Consider the following 20,696-nt stretch of genomic DNA (forward strand, 5'->3'; position numbering starts at 1 on the left):
TGAACAGGAGGCCTCTAGGAGCTAAGACTGACCTCCAGCTGACAGCAGCAGGAAAATGGAACCATGTCCTGCAACTACCGGGAACTGAATTCTGCCCACAACCTGAATGAACTGAAAGAGAACCCTGAGCTTTAGATGCATCTCCAGCCCAGAGGGCACCTTAGTTGCAGCTTTGCGAGGACCCGGTTGAACCATGCCTGCTCTTCTGACCTATACAACTGCGAGATAATAACTGGGTGCTATTGTAAGCTGCTAAATTTTACTTAGGGGCATAAACTAATTTCAAACACTTACCAGTGCCCATTTTATACAAATAAAATTTGTATAAATTGCTTCCACAACAATAGAAAACTAACACAAGTCTGTACTCTTTTATGCCTGGCTATTTTCACTAAACGCTATGGGAGGGGGCATTCAAGCTGTGACGTGCAGCAGGGGTTCATCTTTCCCATTGCCACATTTTAGTCCATTGTCTGAATATGCCGCAATTGATTTGTGTGTTCTGTCACTGGGCACTTAGGTTGTTTTCAGTTGTTTTTATTGTGAGTAATGCTGCTTTGAGCACTCTTATGCATATGCTTTCTGTTGGGTATTGTCAAAGATAAGCAAAGCTGGATACTAGTTAAAGTGGTAAGGACAGATTTTAACTGGTAATATACTATTGCCATAGGAGAGAGAGTCCAGTGTGAACTGAACTCAGCTCTGATTTTTACAGAGATGACTGAGTGTTTGACATGAAGAATGAGGGAGGAGGGCGGGGGGTGAGCAGAGGCTCAGTAGTTCAGGGAAGTGAAAAATTACGAAGAGCGGTCAATGTAAGAGCTGTGTCTTCTGGCTGGCAGTTATTGGAGGTAGGTTTCTATCCTCCCACAGAGACTGGGAGACAGAGAGCCTGTCCTTCCTGATGATTGGCATTTTAAAGGACTGGCTTGCGGGTTCTCGAGAAAGACAATCCTGAGTGGTAGGAGATACGTATACATCTCAAGGGGACAGAGGGAGGATTCACAATTGTAAGCCCTTTTCAGTAACTGCCCCAGGAAAGGGTGATCTGGGGCCTCTGTCAGGTGTTGGCCAGAACAAACAGTGAATTCTGTTGTCAGCCTTGAGCTTTCTCAGGCCGGTGCTGTAAGGGGGGCGAGGGTCATCTTCGGGATGCAGCCTTGAGCTGCTAGAAACTATGTTAGTGGTTGAGTCTTCTAATGCAGGAAGATGTGGGTGTACTGAATAATTTATGTTGAGAGCCTGTAGTTTTTATCGGCCAAGGTTGAGGCCGAGTCGAGGAGAGGGCTCCGAGGAGCTTGGCTAGAGTTTGTTCACGGAGAGAGCCTCCGTCTGTGTACTCCTGGGACTGAATTGATGGGTCCTGGGGTAGGTGCGTGTGGTTTACTCTGGTAGATACCGTCAGTTTTCCAAAGCAGTTGTACCAATGTATATTCCCTCCAGGAATACAAGAATACAAGAATACAGGAATACAAGAGCAGGAAACAAGAGCTCCCATTGACCCACATCCTTGCCAACACTTGATAGTCTCAGTTTTGTTTTGTTTTTCGATGTCTCCATTTTCATGGAGGTATAATGGTATCTCGTTATGGTTTTAATCGGCATTTACCTGATAATGATGTCACTCTGGTTTTCACATGCCTATTTAGAGATTCTCTTGTAGGACGTCTCTCTCCAAGTCTTCCGCCCACACTTTCACTGTGTAGTCAGCCCTTATTTATGTGTACTCTGTGTGGATTCTGGATATAAGCTTTCTGTCAGATGAGTGTATTGTAAATGTCGTCTCCCACTCTTTGGCTCACTTTTTCAGTCTCTAAAGGAGTCTTTTGATAAACAGAAGTACTTATTTTAATGAAGCCAAGTTTATCAATATTTTCCTTTAATGTTATTGATTTTTGCATCTTGTTTATGAAATCTTTCCCTACGCTGAGGTCATAAAGATGTTGTTCTGTGTTACCTTGTAGAACTGTGCCATCCACTATGGTAGCCGCTGTTTCACACTTGAGATATGGCTAGTGTGACTGAGGAACTGAATGTTTAATTTTATTTAATGTTGATGAATTTAAATTAAAAACTGAAGCATAGTAAAATGTTTTTCTATTAAACAGAACTTTTTGCTTTTGATAGAATTACACCTCACTTTAGCCATTAAAAATTTATCATCTAGGGGCTGGCCTCTAGATAGGGAGCATAGTGGTTGGGTTTGCATGCTCCGATTCGGCAGCCCAGGGTTCACAGGTTCGGATCTCAGGCATGGACCTAGCACCACTCATCAAGCCATACTGTGGCAGCATCCCATACGAAATAGAGGAAGATTGCCACAGATGTTAGCTCAGTGATGATCTTCCTCATTAAAAAAAAAAAATTACCATCAAAACAGGGATGTTCTATAAGTATAAAATATGCACCAGGTTCTGAAAACTTAGTGTGAATGAAATAATGTAAAATATCTCAATAATTTTTATATTGATTACGTGTTGAAATGATCATATTTTTGAAATTTGGGGCTAAAGAAAATATGTGATTAAGACTAATTTCATCTATTTCTTTTTACATTTTTTGATGTGGCTACTAGAAAATTGTAAATTACATATAGAACCCATATTATCTTTCTATTGGACAACACTGTTATAGAAGCATTATTATTTTACCTTTCACAATTAAGTCTATGACCAAACTAGGATAAGTTTTTGTGTATTCTGTATTTTGTGTATTCTGGTTTTTTCCCCATTGTTATCCAGTCGATTCAGCAGCATTTATTTAAAGGCCATCTTTTCCACCCACTTCGTTGTAGTGGTACTTTTGTCATAAATCAGGCGGGTCTGTTTTTGGACCTTCTGTCCTGTTCCAGTGGTTTGTCTGTCCTTGCACCCGAGTCACCCTGTTTCCATTATGCGGTTTTATGATAAATCTTCATGGTCTGGAGTAGATCCTCCACTTTGTTCTTCTTCAAGATGTCTTGGCTGTTCTCAGCCTTTTGTATTTCCATGTGACTTACAGAATCAATCCATCAATTTCCACAAAAATATTTTCTGGACATTTGATTGGGATTATATTGGATCTATAGATAAATTTGGAGAGAATTAGCATCTTTGCAATACTGAGTCTTCAAATCCATGGACATGATAAATCCTTGATGTCTTCTTCAATTTCTGTCAATGTTTTGTAGTTGTAGAGATCTTGCACAATTTTCATGAGATGTATTTCCAGGTATTTGATTGGTTTTTGGGGTACAGTTATAAATGATACAGTTTTTAATTGATTAATGTAGAGACGTTTGATAGCTTTAGGATATTGAGTCTTTCAGTCTAAGAACACACAATAATCCTCCATTTAGGCAGAGCTCTTAAAAATTCTGGATATAAATCCTTTATCGGATATGGGTTTGCAAATATTTTCTCCCAGTTAGTGGTTTGTCTTTTCATTTTCATCACAGCATCTTCTAAAAAAAGAGAAGTTTTTAATGTGATGAAGATAAATTTATTAATTTTTTTTCTTTTATGATCTGAGTTATATTTAAGAAATCTTTGCTAAACCCAAAGTCACTAAGAATTTCTCCTATGTTTCCTCCCAGAAGTTTTGTAGTTTTCAGCTTTCAGGCTTAGGTCTATAATCCAATTCTAATTAACTTTTTGTAGTGAATAAAAGTCAACTGTTTTTGCCTATAGACATCCAGTTGTCAGCACTACTCATTAAAAAGACTCTTCTTGGGGCAAGCCCCGTGGCCGAGTGGTTAAGTTTGCTCGCTCTGCTTGGGTGGCCCAGGGTTTCGCCAGTTCAGATCTGGGCGCAGACCTGGCACCGCTCATCAGGCCATGCTGAGGCAGCATACCACATGCTACAACTAGAAGGACCCGCAACTAAAAATACACAACTGTGTACTGGGGGGCTTTGAGGAGAAAAAGGGAAAATAAAATCTTTAAAAAAAATAAAAAAATAAAAAGACTCTTCTTCCTCATTGAGTTATTTTGGCACCTTTATAAACAGTGAGTTGACCGTATATGTGTGGGTTTATCTCTGTGCTCTAATCTGTCCCATTGACCTGTGTATAGGTTTATCCTTACACTAGTAGCATGCTCTCTTGATTACTGTAGCTTTAGAGTAAATCTTGAATTCAGGTAGTGGGAGTCCTCTGATTTTGTTCTTAAAAATGATTTTGGATTCTAGATCTTGTGTTTCCATATAAATTTTAGAATTACCTTGTCAATTTTTACCAAATAAGCCTGCTGGAATTTTGATTGGAATTGTTTTTAATCTATAAATCAATTTGGGAAGAATTGACACCTACTGAGTCTTTCAATCCATAAAGAGGGACTATCTCTGAATTTATTTAGTTTTTCTTTAATTTCTCTTAGGGTTTTTCGTTTTCTCTGTGTGGGTCCTACACTTATTTTATTAAATATTTCCTGTAAGTATTGCATTTTTTTGTTACTGTTGTAAATGGAATGGCCTTCTTAATTTTGATTTTCAATTGTTTTCATTGTTGTTTTTTGTTTTCTAAAGATCGGCACCTGAGCTAACATCTGTTGCCAATCTTTTTTTATTTTTTCTTCTCCCCAAAGCTCCCCAGTACACAGTTGTATATTCTAGTTGCAGGTCCTTCTGGCTGTGCTATGTGGGATGCTGCCTCAGCATGGCCTGATGAGCGGTGCCATGTCCACACCCAGGATCTGAACTGGGGAAACCCTGAGCACCAAAGCGGAGCGCAGGGACTTAACCACTTGGCCACAGGGCCAGCCCCGCTCATTGTTAATATATGGAAATACAATTGATTTTTATATTGTGCTTGCTAAACTCATTACTCTAGAGCTTTTTTGTGGGATTTTTCTATGTAGATGATCATGTTGTCTGCAAATAAAGACAGTTTGACGTGTTCCTTTCTGGTTTGTATACCTTATATTTAATTTTCTTGCCTTTTTGTACTGCCTGGGACGTCCTATACAATGCTAAATAGGAGTGGTAAGAGTGTATATCATTGTCGTTTCCCCCAGTTTCAGAGGGATTATATTCCCTTCTATTCCTAGCTTACTATCAGTTTTTATCACGAATAACGATAAATTTGGTCATATGCTTTTCCTACATCTAGTGAGATAATCTTTTTTTTCTTTACTTTAACCAATAATGTACTGAATTACATTGAATTTTTGTATATATTTGAAAATATTAAACCATTATTGTGTTCCTGGAGTAAACCCAACTTGGTCATAATGTATTATCTTTTTATGTGTCAATGTATTGGCTTTGCTAATTGTTTTTAGTAGTTTTACACCTATATTCATGAGAGCTATTGGTCTAAAGTTTTCCTTTCTTGTGATATCCTTGTCAGGTTTTGGTATCAAACTTATGGTAGCCTTGTATCACAAGTTGTGAAATGTTCCACCTTTTTCTATTCTCTGAAAGAGGTTTTTGGTTGTTTGGGGTTTTTTTTAACATTGGTGTTATTTCTTTTTTAAACATTTTGACATAAATGAAGTAATCCAGCCTAGAATTTTCTTTGTAGGATGATTTTAATTATGGATTCAGTTTCTTTAATAGATATATAACTATTCAGATTTTCTATTTCTTCTTATGTCAGTTTTGGTAAGTTGTGTGTTTTTTAATGAATTTGTCTATTTTATCTAAACTTTCAAATTTAGCTTCGTAAAATAGTTTATATAATGGCTCCCTTTAATACTCTGTAGGACATTTTGTCCCCAATATTGGTAATTTGTGTTTTCTGTCTCTTTTTTCTTAATAATTCTTCTTGGGGAGTTATCAAATTTATTTGTCTTTTTAAAGACCCAACTTTTGCTTTGTTAATTTTCTATTTTATTTCTGCTTTGCCTTTATTGTCTTTCATAATCTGTTCTTACCTTGATTGCTTTCTTCCTTTTAGTGTCGGTAGGTTCAATTGGTGGTTCTTTTTCCAGCTTCTTGAAATAGATCTCAGAGCATTAATTCTACTTTTCTTTTGTGTAATGTGTACATTTAAAGCTCTAAATTCCCCTCTCATTACTGCTTTAGTTGCATCTTAGTCATTTTGTTATGCCATGTTTTATCATCTATCACTTTAAATTGGTTTTTTTTATTTGATCTATAGGCTATTAGAAAAATATTGCTTAATTTCTAATCTTTTCAAGATTTTCCAGTTATATTTTTTGTTATTGATTTCTAGCTTAATCTCACTGTTGTCAGATGACATACTATGTATATAACTTCAGTCCTTAGAAACTGGTTGATACTTGTTTTGTGGCTTGGCACAGCACCAGTTTAGTAAATGTTCCATGTGCTCTAGAAAAGAATGTATATTCTCTAGTTACTGGTGGTGTTGTTCTATATATACTTACCAATTAGGTCAAACATATTAGTAGCGTTGGCTCAAATCTTCTATGTCCTTACAGGGTGTCACTTGTACTTATGACCAACCAACTATAAATCGGGGTTCCCATGGCCCCTCCTCAGGTTCAATAATTTGCTAGAATGGCACAGAACTCAGGGAAACACTTACACTTACCAGTTTCTCATAAAGGATGTAATAAAGGGTACAGCTGAACCACCAAATGAAGAGATACGTAGGGCGAGGTCTGGGAGGGTCCCCAGCACAGGAGCTTCTGCCCCGTAGAGGTGGGCTGCACCAGCCTCCCAGCACCTGGGAGTGTTCACCAACCCCAAAGCTCTCCGATTCCTGTGCTTCAGGAGTTTTTATGGCGGCTTTATCACGTGGGCATGATCAATTATTAACTCATTTTCCAGCCCCTCCCCTCTCTCCAGAGGACTAGGCCTAGGAACTGCAAGTTCCAAGCTTCATCACCCAGGGAGTTCCGAGGGATTTAGGAACTCTGTGTCGGACGCTCCTTTCACTCATGAAGTGACAAGGGTTGTAGGATCTCTGTGTCAGGAACCAGGAACAAAGGCCAAATAGTAGCAGGCACAGAGGACAGAGACCAATATATAGAGATATATATAGATATCTATCTATCTATATATATTTCTTATTATTTCACAGTATCTTACATTAAATAGTCAATTAAGTTATAAAGAAGTTAAAAACCATCAAGAAAAATTATGTTATATTTACCGTTTCTGGAGCTCTTCATTCCATCTGGTATATTCCTTCTGCTACAGAACTTCTAACATTTTTTGTATCTATGTCTGCTAACAATAAATTATCCTAGCTTTTTTTTCCCCTAAACACATTCTTTATCTTTGCTTCATGTTGAATGGATCATTTCACTGGATATAGAATTATGAATGACAGGCTTTCTTTCAGTATTTTAATGATTTACCCTTGTCTCTTGGCTTATTTAAGTTCTAATGAGATGTCCATGGTCATTCTTATCTTTGTTTCTCTGTATGTAATGTATCATTTTTCTCTGTCTGCTTTTAAGATTTTATCTATATCTCTGGTTTTCAGCAATGTTATTGTCATGAGCCTTTTATGATTTTCTTTTTGTTTGCCCTGCTTGTGGTTTGTTGAGCTCCTTGAAACTGTGGATTGATGTTGTCGTTAGTGCCTTCGAGCTGATTCTGACTCCTAGCGACCCGTGTACAGCGGAATGGAACGCTGTCCAGTCTTTTTGCACCATCCTCTCACCTTCCAGCACTGTATCAGACAATGCTCTGCTGCTATTTTTAGGGTTTTCATGGCCAATTTTTTTGGAAAGTGGGCGGCCAGGTCCTTCTTCCTAGTCTGTCTAGTCTGGAAGCTCCACTGAAACCTGTCCACCATGGGTGACCCTGCTGGTATTGAAACTTTCAGCATCACAGCAACATGCCACTGCCACATATGACAACCGCCAGACTGGTGGCGTTCCCTGACCAGGAAACCAACCTGGGCCATAGTGGTGAGAATGCCAAATCTTAACTACTGGACCACCAGGGCTTTTATAATTTTATATGAATTTATAATTTTCATTAAATTTGAGTCATTATCAGCAATATTATGCCAACTACTTTTTCTGTTTCTGTCTCCCCCTATATCCTTCTGGCACTCCAGTCATGTGTATTTTAGATCACTTGATGTTGTCCCAGGTCACTGAGGTTCTGTTCATTTCTTCAGTATTTTTTCTCTGTGCTTCATTTTGGATAGTTTCTGTTGCTATTTTTAATTTCACTGAATATCTTCCTCTGCAGTATTTAATCTACTGTTAAGCTGATCAAGAGAAATTTACATTTCATATTTTGTATTTTTCATTCTTGTAGGTTACATTTGGTTCTTTTTATATATTTTTTTATGTCTGTCTTCATTCTGCTCATGTTTTCTTTTTAAATTCTTGAGCCTATTTATAATAGCTATTTTCAAATCCTTGTCTGCTACTGCCATCGTTTCTGAGTCTGCTTTTATTGGTTGATTTTTCTCTTGATTATCAAACTCATTATCTTGCTTTTTTGCATATCTAGTAATTATTTACTGGCTGCTAGATTTTGTGACTATTACATCATAGAGTGTCTAGATTTTGGTTCTTCATTTAAAGAATGTTAAATAGGCAATAAAGAATGTTTGGCAGGCAGTCAAGTCATTTGCAGGTCAATTTCTTTCTTTCAAGGCTTGTTTTTAAGCTTTTCAGGTGAGTCTGTAATGACCTTTTCTCTAGGGCTAATTCATCCCTATTACTGAAGTGTAACTCTTCTGTGGTCTCTACTTTAAAGCTCTCAATGTTTGTTCTACTCTCTTTGAGTGGAACTTGAACTTTTCTCAGTCCCGTAAAAGCTTTACTGATTAGTTAGCATATAACCCCAGCAGTTATTTGCCCAACCTCATGCAATATCTCTCTATGCATCTATAGTTCATTATTAAGCGATAGACTCCAGGGGACTTCTATGCTTATTTCTCAAGCTCTTCTTTTGCATAGCTCCCTCCTCTCCGGTACTTTCCCTCACACGTTCCAGCTGCCCCAGTTCTCTCAAACTCTGAACTCTGTCTTTTCAACTTGATGAATCTGCTGTGCTCTGTTTAGATCCTTTCTACCTGCACTCTGCCTGGAAAGAGCCTCTGGGCAGAAAGCTGCTCTGATCACAGGGTTTACCTCACTTGCTTCAGTTCTCAACTTGATCACAGCTCTGCCCTGCCTGTTGTCCAATGTCTGGAAACAGCTACTTTGTACATTTTGTCCTGACTTCGAGTTCTTTATGGTGGGAGATCAATCCCAGAATGAGCATCCATTGTGGCCAGACTGGAACCATCCTGCCAAGTTTTTTAAACTTTGCAAATGAAAAGTAGGCTCCTAGAATGGATGGTTCTATGGTGGAAGAGGGTAAAGGGGCAGAGATTCAGAGGCAACCCTGTAACTTCATATAATTGTGCTAGAAGTTTAAGAAATGCATTATATTTGGAAACATTTTCTCCTCAATTTCAAAATGAAATTCAATGGAAATATTAGATTTATTTTTGAGAGTTAGAAAAAGTTTCAACCTTACATCATTATAGTTCTTCCATAACATGAAGGTTGGCTAGGCAGTTTTACCAATATTGCAGTATTGTTAGTTTGGATCAATGATAATGATGAAGCATTGGCTGCTGACAACATTTATTTAAGCACCTCCCGTGAACCAGGCACTGTGTTGGGCTCTTTATATTGATTATCTTCACCCTTACACAACAAATATGCAAGTTAGAAATCGCGATCCCCAGAAACATATGGAGGTAAAGTCAGTTCCCCAAGCTCACACGGTGAGAAGTAAATACTCAGTGACTGAAGTACTCAGTGGTAATTTAGGGGCTGGAACACGGAAACAATCTCAGCTCGCCACTAACAATGCCTGCTTCTGTAATTATGCTGCTCCCTGATCTGTCTTCACCTGAGCTTTCCCATCTGGCAAATTAAAGAGGAAAACAGTTAACTCCCTCCCCAGAGAGGCTGTGTTATTATATGGATGTTTTGCATTGTTTTGCTTTGAATAACAGCATATGTAAATGTGCTCCTGGAGGTTAAAATTACACTTACTTTTTAAACGTTGGCCTCTCCCGCTGAGGCGAATGGTTGAAAATGATGGGGAGGCCAAGGCAGGCTGGAGAGAAGGTTAGTCGCCTTGGGATTGCTTCTCCCCTTTCCTCCCCACCCAACGCATTATTTCTATGCAGGTCTGAGCTGCCACAGCAGAGTAAAGATTAGTAAATTTCCTATCGTGGCGTCCTAGCTGGTTCTGACAGGCAGTGTCCAGAGTGGGTTAATCCAGACATTAATCATTAACTCTGCCTCAGGTTGATGTGTAGGGGCAGATGTTCTTGCTGAGAAGAAGAAAAGCCTCCTGTGGCACCTGAAAGACTTTATTGCACGTGGTCCCCAGCCAGATCACAAAGAGAGTCTAGTTAACACGGGCACTTCACTGCCTCCAACCACCTACCTCTTGTTCAGAGGTTGGCATATGCCCTCAACCTCAGCTCTCCCGTGGGCCCTGCATTGTTGAGCCCTCCCTATCTTAAACCGCCTTTCCTGGCATTTGAATCATCACTTCGATGATGTGATAATATCTGCAAGTTGGGAAAATAAAAGTGGCATTTGTTTAGCCATAATTAATGAAATATTTATGTTGCATGAGACTATGTGATAAAACCTTAGGCTTAGAGCCTTTTGCTTCTGATTACATTTGGGGTTTTTTTTTTTCTATGACCAGACATTCTGACGCCAGCTCTTTTGCACTGAGCAGATGTCGTGTAGTAAAAATGGGTGCCAGATGCTGTGAGCCGCAGAAGGGCGATTTGTTTAAGAGCTGGCTCTGACTTTTTTGCATTCAATTAGTCTGCAGAACGAACCTTACAAAAGCATCTCGGTACCTCAGCTAACTTCAGACATGTATTTTCATGATAGATGGCATCTCTGAATGCATTCTCAGCAACACACCGTATAAATGGTGTTTAAGGAATTAATTGATTTCTGCATAATGCCTTTTTAAAAAATATATGAAAAGAGAGCTACACAGCTCTTGGCAGGGACCCAGAAATGTAATTAACGTGGAGGGCCAAATTTGCCGTTGCCCTTAGGTACTGCCACTTCATGCTCATGGCAGGTGCAGTGAGGGGAGGGCAGGGAGGAAGGGAGGAGGGGTAAAGGGAGAAGGGAGAGGCAGCTTTGGGTCATGAAGCACGAAAAGAAACTATGAGTTCAGTGACCTCTTCTTTTCCCAATTCAGGTCCCAAGCACACCCCGGTGAGAGCGCAGGTGACAGGGGCTGCCTCTTCCCCCTCCTCCAGTACCTCCTCCTCTGCAGATGAAGAATTTGATCCCCAGCCTTCCTTGTGGTCAAAGGTAACAACACTTGGCAAACCAAAGTGGGCCTCGGCTTTCAGGGGCTGTTTACTCTCCAGATTTCAGAGCCAATGTGGGCTCCAGCTGCACTGGTTCCATTAGGAGGATCGCGTTTCATTGCATCTCACAGCAACCACTCTTTCTACCTGGAACACCCCAAGAATTACCTTTTTTAAAAAAACGTTTAGAAGCTTGTCTTTCTCAAAGACTCAAAAGAGGGAGGGGAAAAACACTCCCAGACACATTTACTTGAAACCATTTGGTGACTAAAGCTCTTAAAGTGGGTTTAATATGTGGTCCAACAAGCAAACCATCGAAAAAATTACAACAAGCAGATGCATATTTCCCTGGGGGAAGCACAGCTTCATTTAAGGAGCACTAGAGACAGATTGCATGGGAAATGTTATGTTTATTCTAATCAGAAATACGAAATGAACCATGCAGTTGCATCTAGGCACGGATGCTCCCAGGCTCCCTGCTGCGGAGGGGACTAGCTGTGTGCCAGCTAGGGAGATGGCAAGCCTCCTCTTTGCTTAATGAACGTTAATATTTCTGAGGAACACTTTAAACAACTCCCATATCCGTAGAGGAAAAAACACAAACATTGTTATATGTCTTTAAATGTGTCTGTCACATACACGGAGACACAGATCCCATGGTCAAATCTCCCCATTGTTTTCTTTATCCACTGGGGCTGGAGCATTTTCACTGGGACTAGGGGCTGAATGGCTGGACCTAAAATGCTTCCTGGGTGGACAGAGAAGCAGTTCACTGCTCTGGCAGTGTTTATTTTTTGGAACAGTGAGGATCTGAAGGAAAAGGGAGAAAACCAAATTTATTTACTTAGACTCAACTTTTCCATATCTGGCATTAGGAGCTTTGGCATCTTCTCAAGTCACTCTGGGTTCCAGCTCCCCAGAGCCCAGCTTGGAGCAAGTCAGGAGGGGGCTGGCACATGGCCTGAGTGCATGGTATGTGTGTATGTATGTGTGTGTGAGAGAGAGAGAGAATGATAATGAGAGACAGAAAGAATATGTATGGATTTGTAATTTCCAACTGTGGGCATCTCTGATTAGTTTGGTACTCAACACAAATGAATTCTGTGTGTTATGTGGATTTCTGGGGTTTCCTTACTGCCTCCCTCCCTCCCTTTAAATGACTTGGAGTTAATTCTGTCTTCAAATGAATACAGACATTCATCAGCCATTCCAACAGCCATTCCAGTCCTCATGGAGAAAGAAAGCATGGAGCGGCCCAAACACATCGAAATAGCAAGACCATGATATCTAGGGCAAGCCTTGCAAGTAGCTCCTTGTCTTCCTGCCGGCCCAGAGCAGAGCCAGTCATCACTTAAGCTCCCAGCATGGTAAAGCTTGCCCACTTCACCTGGCTTCCGACGTGGCTGCTCTTATAGGCAGGGAAGCTGGCAAAAGGGTGACTTGTTTACGACTTCCCAAAGGCTCGCCCTGAAGGAACGAAGGGAGTTTTTTCCCCTCTGGTTTCTTAATCTCTTCTGTCCCATACAGATATGTCCCCAGCCATGTGGCACAGAGCCCATGTCAGCTCAGATGAACTTTTGTGCAGGAAGCTGGAAACAGGACGTGCACACCCCCACCCCTTCCCTCTGCTCTACCCCATCCCGCTGCCTCTCCTCCCAAACACTGCCTGGATCTGAGACTGGACAGCAGCTTGTCCTCAGTCCCGCCAGATTTCTCCCTTTCTCTGTCCTTTACCTTTTTCTTCCTTAGCCTCTTTCCTTTCTTTCCTGTGTCCTCATTACCAAAACTGAGGATATAAGAACTGTGCCTGGTGCATTGTGAGGCTCTAGGAACATTTGTTAATAAGTCATCCTTCTTTTCTGTGTCAACATCTTTTAATAAAAGGCATTGAAGGAATTCTTTCCTCCTCTAGGTTCTGTTTTACTGATTTTTTTTTTCTGGTGAGGAAGATTGGCTCTGAGCTAACATCTGTTGCCAATCTTCCTCTTTTGGCTTGAGGAAGATTGTCTCTAAGCTAACATCTATTCCAATCTTCCTCTACTTTTACATGGGATGCCACCACAGCATGGCTTGATGAGCAGTGCTAGGTCTGTGCCTGGGATCTGAACCTGCTAACCCCAGGCCACTGAAGTGGAATGCGTGAACTTAACCACTACACCACCAGGCTGGCCCCTGTTTTGCTGATTCTTGACAAAGCAGTCGGGGTTTGGCAGCTTTGCTACTAAGATGGCATGATGCTGTTGAGGCATCCCCCTTGAAACTGTATTAACTAGTCTTAATTTATGGGGAAAGTTTGACGTTTCTATCAAGCAGAGGTCCTCCCCTGCCCAGGAAAGGCAGAATCAACTAGATGAAATGTGGATGCTGGATTCAGGTTACTGCGCTCACCTTCTGGCTCTGCCAGTTACTATTGTGTCATCTCGGGCAAGTTATTTAACTTCTTTAAGTTTTGATTTCCTTATCTGTAAAATAAGTGTAATTGAGGAATAAATAAGATGATACATGTGAAGTGATCAGTACAGTGTCTGGCACAGAGCGCTCAACCAACGCTGGGATTTATTATGTAGCTTCGTACAGTGGAAGCTCAAGAGAGGTTTGTTAAATGAATGAACTGGCTCTCCATATAGATTGAGATAGACAATCCCTGGATAACAACGCACAGTGATCTCCACCAGGCCCCTCCTCCCAGCCTTTACAGAAAGGTCCTACTTGCCTAACAGACGGGTTCCCCACCCAGATGGCTGCGAAGCTCGGTTCACAGCGGTGGAGAGTCAATCTGGAAGTCCTCCCCTGGAAATAGAGATGATACGATATGCACTAAGTTGGAGTTCTGAGAGCCAAAATTTCCTTCCAAGGATGAAGGAAAGGATGAAGAGCTTTAGGATTCTAGATCCTAAGGAGAATTCTAGAAAAAACAAATTTCATCATTGAGATAAATGTTTTCACCAATGTTTTGTAGACAGTCTAACCCTGAAAGCTGGATGCTTTCCTAAGGAGAGTGACGGTCTCCTCCGTCAAATGGGTGACAGAATGACAAGGATCCAGAAGCCCTGGAAAGGCACATCTTTCAAGGCACAATCTCTAACCTCTGTTATGGACCCAGATTCCTCTGGCAGCCTCTGGGATCAGTCCTGTTATGGCTATTCCCCACTTGTGGATTTATGGTCCTTTTAATAAGCAAGCATTCAGTTCAACCACAGTTGTTGAAAGCCCAGACACCGGGCTAGCTGTAACAATTTTTAATTCCATATTTGTTTTTGCCAGCGTTATGAAGTCTCCAGCATGCTCTAATCTTCATCCTAATGTAGAAAATTGATCTGTGTGCTCAGAGAAGGCAAACTCATAATAAAGCTAGCCCAATTTGAACATTTATTTTATACACATAGGAGCTATATGTATACTATATATACTCCTACACACATATATACATACATATATATATGAAAAATAATATTAGTATAAAATTATAATCATGCTAATTTATAATACAATAATATAATAACCATGGTAATAATATTAAAAATCATGTATTTACTGAATATTTCTCCCATATCTTTTTTAAGTATTCTTCAAAGGGCTTGACCCACCTTATCTCATTTAATCCTTGTTATGTCCCTACAAGGTAGGCGTTAGGTCATTCTCATCGCTCTGAAGACAACCCTGAAGTTCAGAAAGTTGTGTGACGTGCTGAAGCTCACACAGCTCAGTGGAGACTTGATGCCAGCTTTGCATGGCTCCTGGGCCGCGTGCTCAACCATTGTTCTCTGCTGTTTCTCCAATCAGAAGTGTCTCCTGCACTTTCCGCTATGTGGAGCTGGCCCCACCACTACTTCTCCTGGTGTCTAAAACCCAGAAGTGACGCCATCCAGATCTAGATAGCTATTTTAAATGCACCAATTTTGAATGCTCTGTGTTTTACGAGCCCAGGCACACAGAACCCAGTGACATTAATGATGTATTTGTACCAGGAAAGTGAAGTAGAGAAGGGAAGCGATCTTATGTCTCTCTCAAGCCAAGAAAACTTTGAGTTGAATTGTTTAGATATGTTCCTCTATGCCCAGGTTTAATTAGGCAATGTAGACCCAACCTGAGGACTATGTAATGTTGTTAACTGGTTTTCAGGTAGTATCCTTGTGTGTGTGCGTGTGTGTGCATGTGTGTGTGTCCTGGGCTTGTCATCCATGGACTTTATGGAAGCACCTGTACAGAGTATAATTCTTGTATTATTCCTTCCTTCAACTGAACCAAGTCAATGCTCTATAAAGCCACTCTCACCAACATACCTACATATCTACCCCCACCCACAAATACCAGTTTCCCAATCCAGCCCCTACTGGCCTCATGTGGCTATTTAAATTTACATTTACATTCATCAAAATGAAATAAAATTTAAAATTCAATTTCTTATATACGCTAGCCTCATTCCAAGTGCCCAATAGCCACAAGTGGCTGGTGGCTTCCATATTTCAGACAGCACAGATATAGAACATTTCCATCATTGCAGAAGGGTCCATTGGACAGCATTGTTCTAGAAGCCGAGCAGTGGTTTGGTTGAGAAGGCAGAAGCCTATGACAGTATTTTGTAAATTTCAACCCCCATTTTTCTCAGACATATTTTTTCTTCTCTGTTGGTTTTTGTAGGAGAGGAAGACACTTAGAAGAAGGAGGAAGCTGGAAAAAGCAACAAAACAATTGGCTAAGCAAGAAGAATTGAGAAGGCTTCATAAAGCTCAGGTCAGAAAGCACACCTGAGATGAGTGAGTGGGTGTGGGGTCCTAGGAATCTGCGTCTGAGAGCCCTTTGGAAATCTGTATGGCACTGGGGGAGGTGGGCTGGCAAAGATCAGTCTCTCCGTCTGAGCGACTAGGTTTGTGGCCAGCCTACAGGCCCTGACCCCATCGCTGGTGGGACTCTGGGGCCTGGAGAGCCCAGGGGTTGAGCTGGCCTGCTCCCGGCTGCCTTTCCATTTGCAGACATGTGTCCTTCAAAATGAGCCTAGGATGACAGCCCACACGTGGCCTTGGGCATCATCCTAAGCCCTGACTGCCACAAGGCAGTGGCCTTAGTTTTGTCCCCTGTGAGGACACAATCTTCCCCTGGCTCCCTGACAGTGTCTTTGCTGAACTGACAACAATTAGGGGCTGTCTCTAGTCCAAGGTCAGTTGAAACATAAGCATCCAGCATTTTGATAGAGATTTCCTAGCTTGACTGTTAACTCCACATATTTCTGCCCAAGTTGATCTGCCCACCTCTGTCACAGAGGGGCAGAATGAAGCAGAAGGTCAAGGCATTCTCCTGCTCCCTGAGGACCCCAAACCTAACCTTGAAGAACAGTTGGGTTGTAGGACAAGAGGACTTAGAATGACCATTCACATTAATCCAATGTGTTCTTACATCCCTTCCTGCAGTTATTCTTTTTATCTGGGCATGTAGTCCTTTAAGTTGTTTCTGGCAAGAAGGAAGTCATTTAACCCAAACTCCTTACCCTTCCCAGTGACTGACACAGGAGCTACCCCCTTCACCTGGTGAACAAGGAAAATTCCCACAAACTCCCTCTCTCCGCTCTCAACTTCTGAAACAGGTTTCCTTGAAACATTTCAACTTTTCCTTCTGAGAACAAGATAAGTCTTGATGATATGGCTTGGCAAACCCAGCCATTTCCCCTCCTTGTATTTTCACTCCAGACAGTAGGTGGTGATAAGAGAAGAGTTATGATGGCTGTTTGAGTCCTAATCTGCTAACACCCATGGCAGCCCTCTTTAGTCTTTAAGATTTTCATCCTTAGTCTACAAAGAATGACCGCTGTATTAGTTTGCTCAGGCTGCCATAACAACATTCCACAGAATACGTGGCTTAAACAACAGGAATTTATTTTCTCACAGTTCTAGAGGCTGGAAGTCTAAGATCAAGGTGCCTTCAGGGTTGGTTTCTGGTGAGGGCTCTCACCCTGGCTTCGTAGACAGCTGCCTTCTTGCTGTGTCTTCACACGGCTTTTTCTCTGTGTGTAGGCAGAGAGAGAGAGAGAGATCTGTGGTGTCTCTTCCTCTTTTATAAGGACCCCAGTCCTATAGGAGTAAGGCCCTACCCTTATGGCCTTATTTACCCTTAATTACCTCCTTAAAGGCCCTATCTCTAATTGCAGTCATATTGGGGGTTAGGGCTTCAACATACAAATGTGGGGCGAGGGGACGTAATTCAGTCCATAACAACCACACAGCCATAATGGCACAACAGTCAGTAATAAAGTCATTTAAATGTTTCTCTTCCATTAGCAATTCCACACCATGCCATCAGGAGATAGATTTGTAAAGATATAATTATCTCTAAGAGAGAGGCAGAGAGGAAGAGGGCATGAAATTATAGTAGTTTTCTGTAGATTTCCCATCTATTTCAGATTTTATGTTGAACACTGGGGCTGAAACACTCTTAGCTGGGACAAGAAGAACCAGGCGGCTCCTCGGGCCCCACCCCTCCTCAAGTCTCTTCATAGGCTGGAGGTACCTCAGCGATTGTACCCCAAGTCCAGGGAGGCTTAGAAAGATGTAGAGTTGAGGAGGAAAGGGAGTGAGCCAGAGCCGGAGGAAGGTGCAGGGGGAAGAGCACACACTTACCTGCCCAGGCAGCTGCCAGCTCCTTCAGTAGACCTGGTCTGCTGGGGGCACAGTGTGTTCTGCCAAGAGAGATGCCTTTGGGCAGTAGATCAAATCGACAGGGATGAACAAAACGTACATAGGAAAGGCTTTCCCCTAATTTTCCTTCCTAATATTCATAAGAAAGAAATAGCTAGTAGGGAAAATAAACGTGTAAATGCAAACCCTGTCATGACGCCAAACCTTAATAGGTGCCTTAATAGATGGTGAATCTGAGGAGGGTGTTAGGTTGTCCCTAAACGGGTTAAACATCTTGTGTCTTTTCTTAATAACCTGCTAGTAACAAAGCCACCCGTCTACATCCACAGTAAAAGGGCCCTTGGCATTAGCCCTGCGGTGCGGTGAATGAATAGGTACGATTTATAGCTGAGGACAGGAGCAGGACAAACACAGAGAGGGATACCCGACCCAGGAGTTGGTCCAGGTCTCCTGCTCCAGAACAGCTTCTGGGGAGGTCTCTGCTGGTTCTTCCTGGGGAAATGGAATGTGAGCGTGCTCCGTGTTTGTCCCTGAGCCCCTGTCCTACCCTGAGTCATGGCTGCTGCTTGGGTGGCTATGCCATGACCGTAGTCAGAGGCTGAGGCTCCGGGGAGTCCAGGAGCCCTGAGGACCACCCACACAGCCCACACCCTCTGCCCCAGAGCACCTGTGTGACTGGGTGGTCAAAGGGGGCTGTTTTAATGTCTACTTGGGGGAAATTGAGCTTACACACAGACTCCTTGCTGTGTGTTTTCATACTAAATAAGGGAAACGCCACGATCTAGTTGTTTGGGAATTCAGAGGTCCTTCTCCAGTCAATCAAGGAGGGACACCCTGAGGGACAGGGCCTCTTCCTCTTGGAAAGTAAGTGGCAGACTCAGCCCACTCGTGTGACTGCACATGAGGAGTCCCCACGTGACATGTGATCCTGGTGTTGCAGGCCATCCAGAGGCAGCTGGAGGAGGTGGAGGAGCGGCAGAGGGCTTCCGAGATCCAGGGCGTGAGGCTGGAGAAGGCGCTGAGAGGAGAAGCAGGTAGGCATCCCAGCAGATCTGTGCAACAGATCTGTGCAACAGCCTCAGCGGGGCTGTGTCTGTGGTCTGAGAATACGCTGGTCCAGCCATCTGGGCCGAACAGCGAGAGTTTGCCACCCTCTGGGGATCTGTCAACATTGACACAGAGTCAACCACAACTGCTTCACACTTTCAAAATCAGACTGGCATTCCCATTTGAAATTCCTAGGGGCATTGGTCAGCCTGGGGGCGTTGTAACTGGATTTCTGGTCTGCCCAGTTCTCCTCCGCTAGTGTGAATGTTCTTTGCAGTTGAGGGGTTAAGATAAATTCCGGAGGAATATTTGGGCGTTCAAGCAATGGTGGTGGTGAGTCAAAGTCCTGGTTTCTCCCTTTACTTGTCTTATGACCGTGGGCCAATCCCTCCCTAAACCTTTACGAACTTTGTTTTCTCTTGAAAATGGGAATAATAGTGATTTTAGAACTCGTATAAGGACTAAAGAAGAAATTATGTGTGATGCATAAATTAGCACATGGCCTGGCACAAGGTAAAGCAATAAATGGTGACTATTCCACTGATGGCTTCAGATTCCTAGATTCCCAACAGAATTCATCAGGTGAAGACCTCCAGGAGTTGGGCATGAAGACCGTGGGTCTATAATAAGGAGGATGAGACAGTTTCAGCCTTTGAGAAGTTTATAGTCCATTGAGGGGCACAGATATGCAAAGAGATAAACTGCAAGACAGGAGGACAGGTGCTGTGATAGGAACCAGCATGAGGGTGGAAGGGGATCAGAATCACAAAGTCACGCACGCAACATTGTGAGGGCTGCTTCCAGAGCCTGGCAAGGGCCCGGGGGCCCTGCGGTGTCAGCTTCATTGGCTGTATGGTTAATTCGTCTCTGGATAGCATGGAAACATTGGGGTCTGACTTTACCCCCGTGCCTCAGTTTCCTTCTTTGTAAAGGAGGAGGGGTAATCACACCTGTCTCTTGGATTCGTGGTGAGGATCGGCTAAAACAATTTATGCAGAAGCCCTAGCACAGTGCCTGACGTGGAGAGCAGATTAAGAAGTATTTGTTCCTTGTCTTACTAAATTACAGTTTGCATTTCCTTGCAAAGATAACCCAAGTCCACTCATCAGAAGTAGATTTCATTACAGAACTCTTGACTGTGTCCTGCTGTTTGGAGTGACGGATGCTGCCTGTGTTTACAGCTGCTGTTGGAACCTTTGATTAAAATCAACCGTCCTTGTTTGATGTTTGGTCCTACTTCCAATCAAGAAGGTGCTGGCACTTGTCTTTAGGAATCTGCGGATTTCAGGGAGAGCCTTAGAAATGCAAAGGATGAACCGGCAAAGTGAGGGCATGTTTCATTTTGCTGGGGAGGCAGTATGGCATGGCGGGGCAAGTAGAATTACAGGCATCAAGGATCGTGTGCTCAAATTCTCTTCCACTGCCTTTAAACCGTGTGGTCCTGGGAAAAATCACTTAACCTCTCTGGCCCCAGATTCCTTATCTGAAAAACGGAGCTAATAATCTCCACATTACCAGGTCATTTGGAGAATTAAGAATTTGGGTAGGCAAGGTGACTCTCAGAGTGTCTACCACACTGTAAGCATTCGACCAATGCTACCTGATACTATTTCACAAAATATTACTCAACATCCACATACATACACTTTTAAAGAATTGACTCTGTAATCTTTACTGCTTGAAATTTAAATTCTAGAAACCAAATTTTTAAAGCTTCTGAAACTCTGTCTCACCCCTAAATGTAAAGAAAGGCTATTCGAGTTATCAGCTGAAGAAACCCAGCCAGCCTGTGGTGT

General features: G+C 42.2%; 1 protein-coding gene across 9 annotated transcripts in view; it reads left to right on the forward strand.

Moving 5' to 3' along the window:
- The window catches only part of MICAL2 (microtubule associated monooxygenase, calponin and LIM domain containing 2), a 222,468-nt gene that overhangs the window by 176,929 nt on the left and 24,843 nt on the right, over positions 1–20,696 (forward strand). For all 9 annotated transcript variants that reach the window (XR_011541620.1, XR_011541621.1, XR_011541622.1 and 6 more), the window contains 3 exons: positions 11,110–11,225; positions 15,866–15,958; positions 18,794–18,887. Coding sequence is in view for 6 of the 9 variants with exons in the window: in XM_070626369.1 (XP_070482470.1) it covers positions 11,110–11,225; positions 15,866–15,958; positions 18,794–18,887 (303 nt within the window). In the remaining 3 variants the exon portion in view is untranslated. The remainder of the gene's footprint in view (positions 1–11,109; positions 11,226–15,865; positions 15,959–18,793; positions 18,888–20,696) is intronic.

Source organism: Equus przewalskii, chromosome 6 (genome assembly GCF_037783145.1).
Source record: "Equus przewalskii isolate Varuska chromosome 6, EquPr2, whole genome shotgun sequence".
Classification (NCBI taxonomy): domain Eukaryota; kingdom Metazoa; phylum Chordata; class Mammalia; order Perissodactyla; family Equidae; genus Equus; species Equus przewalskii.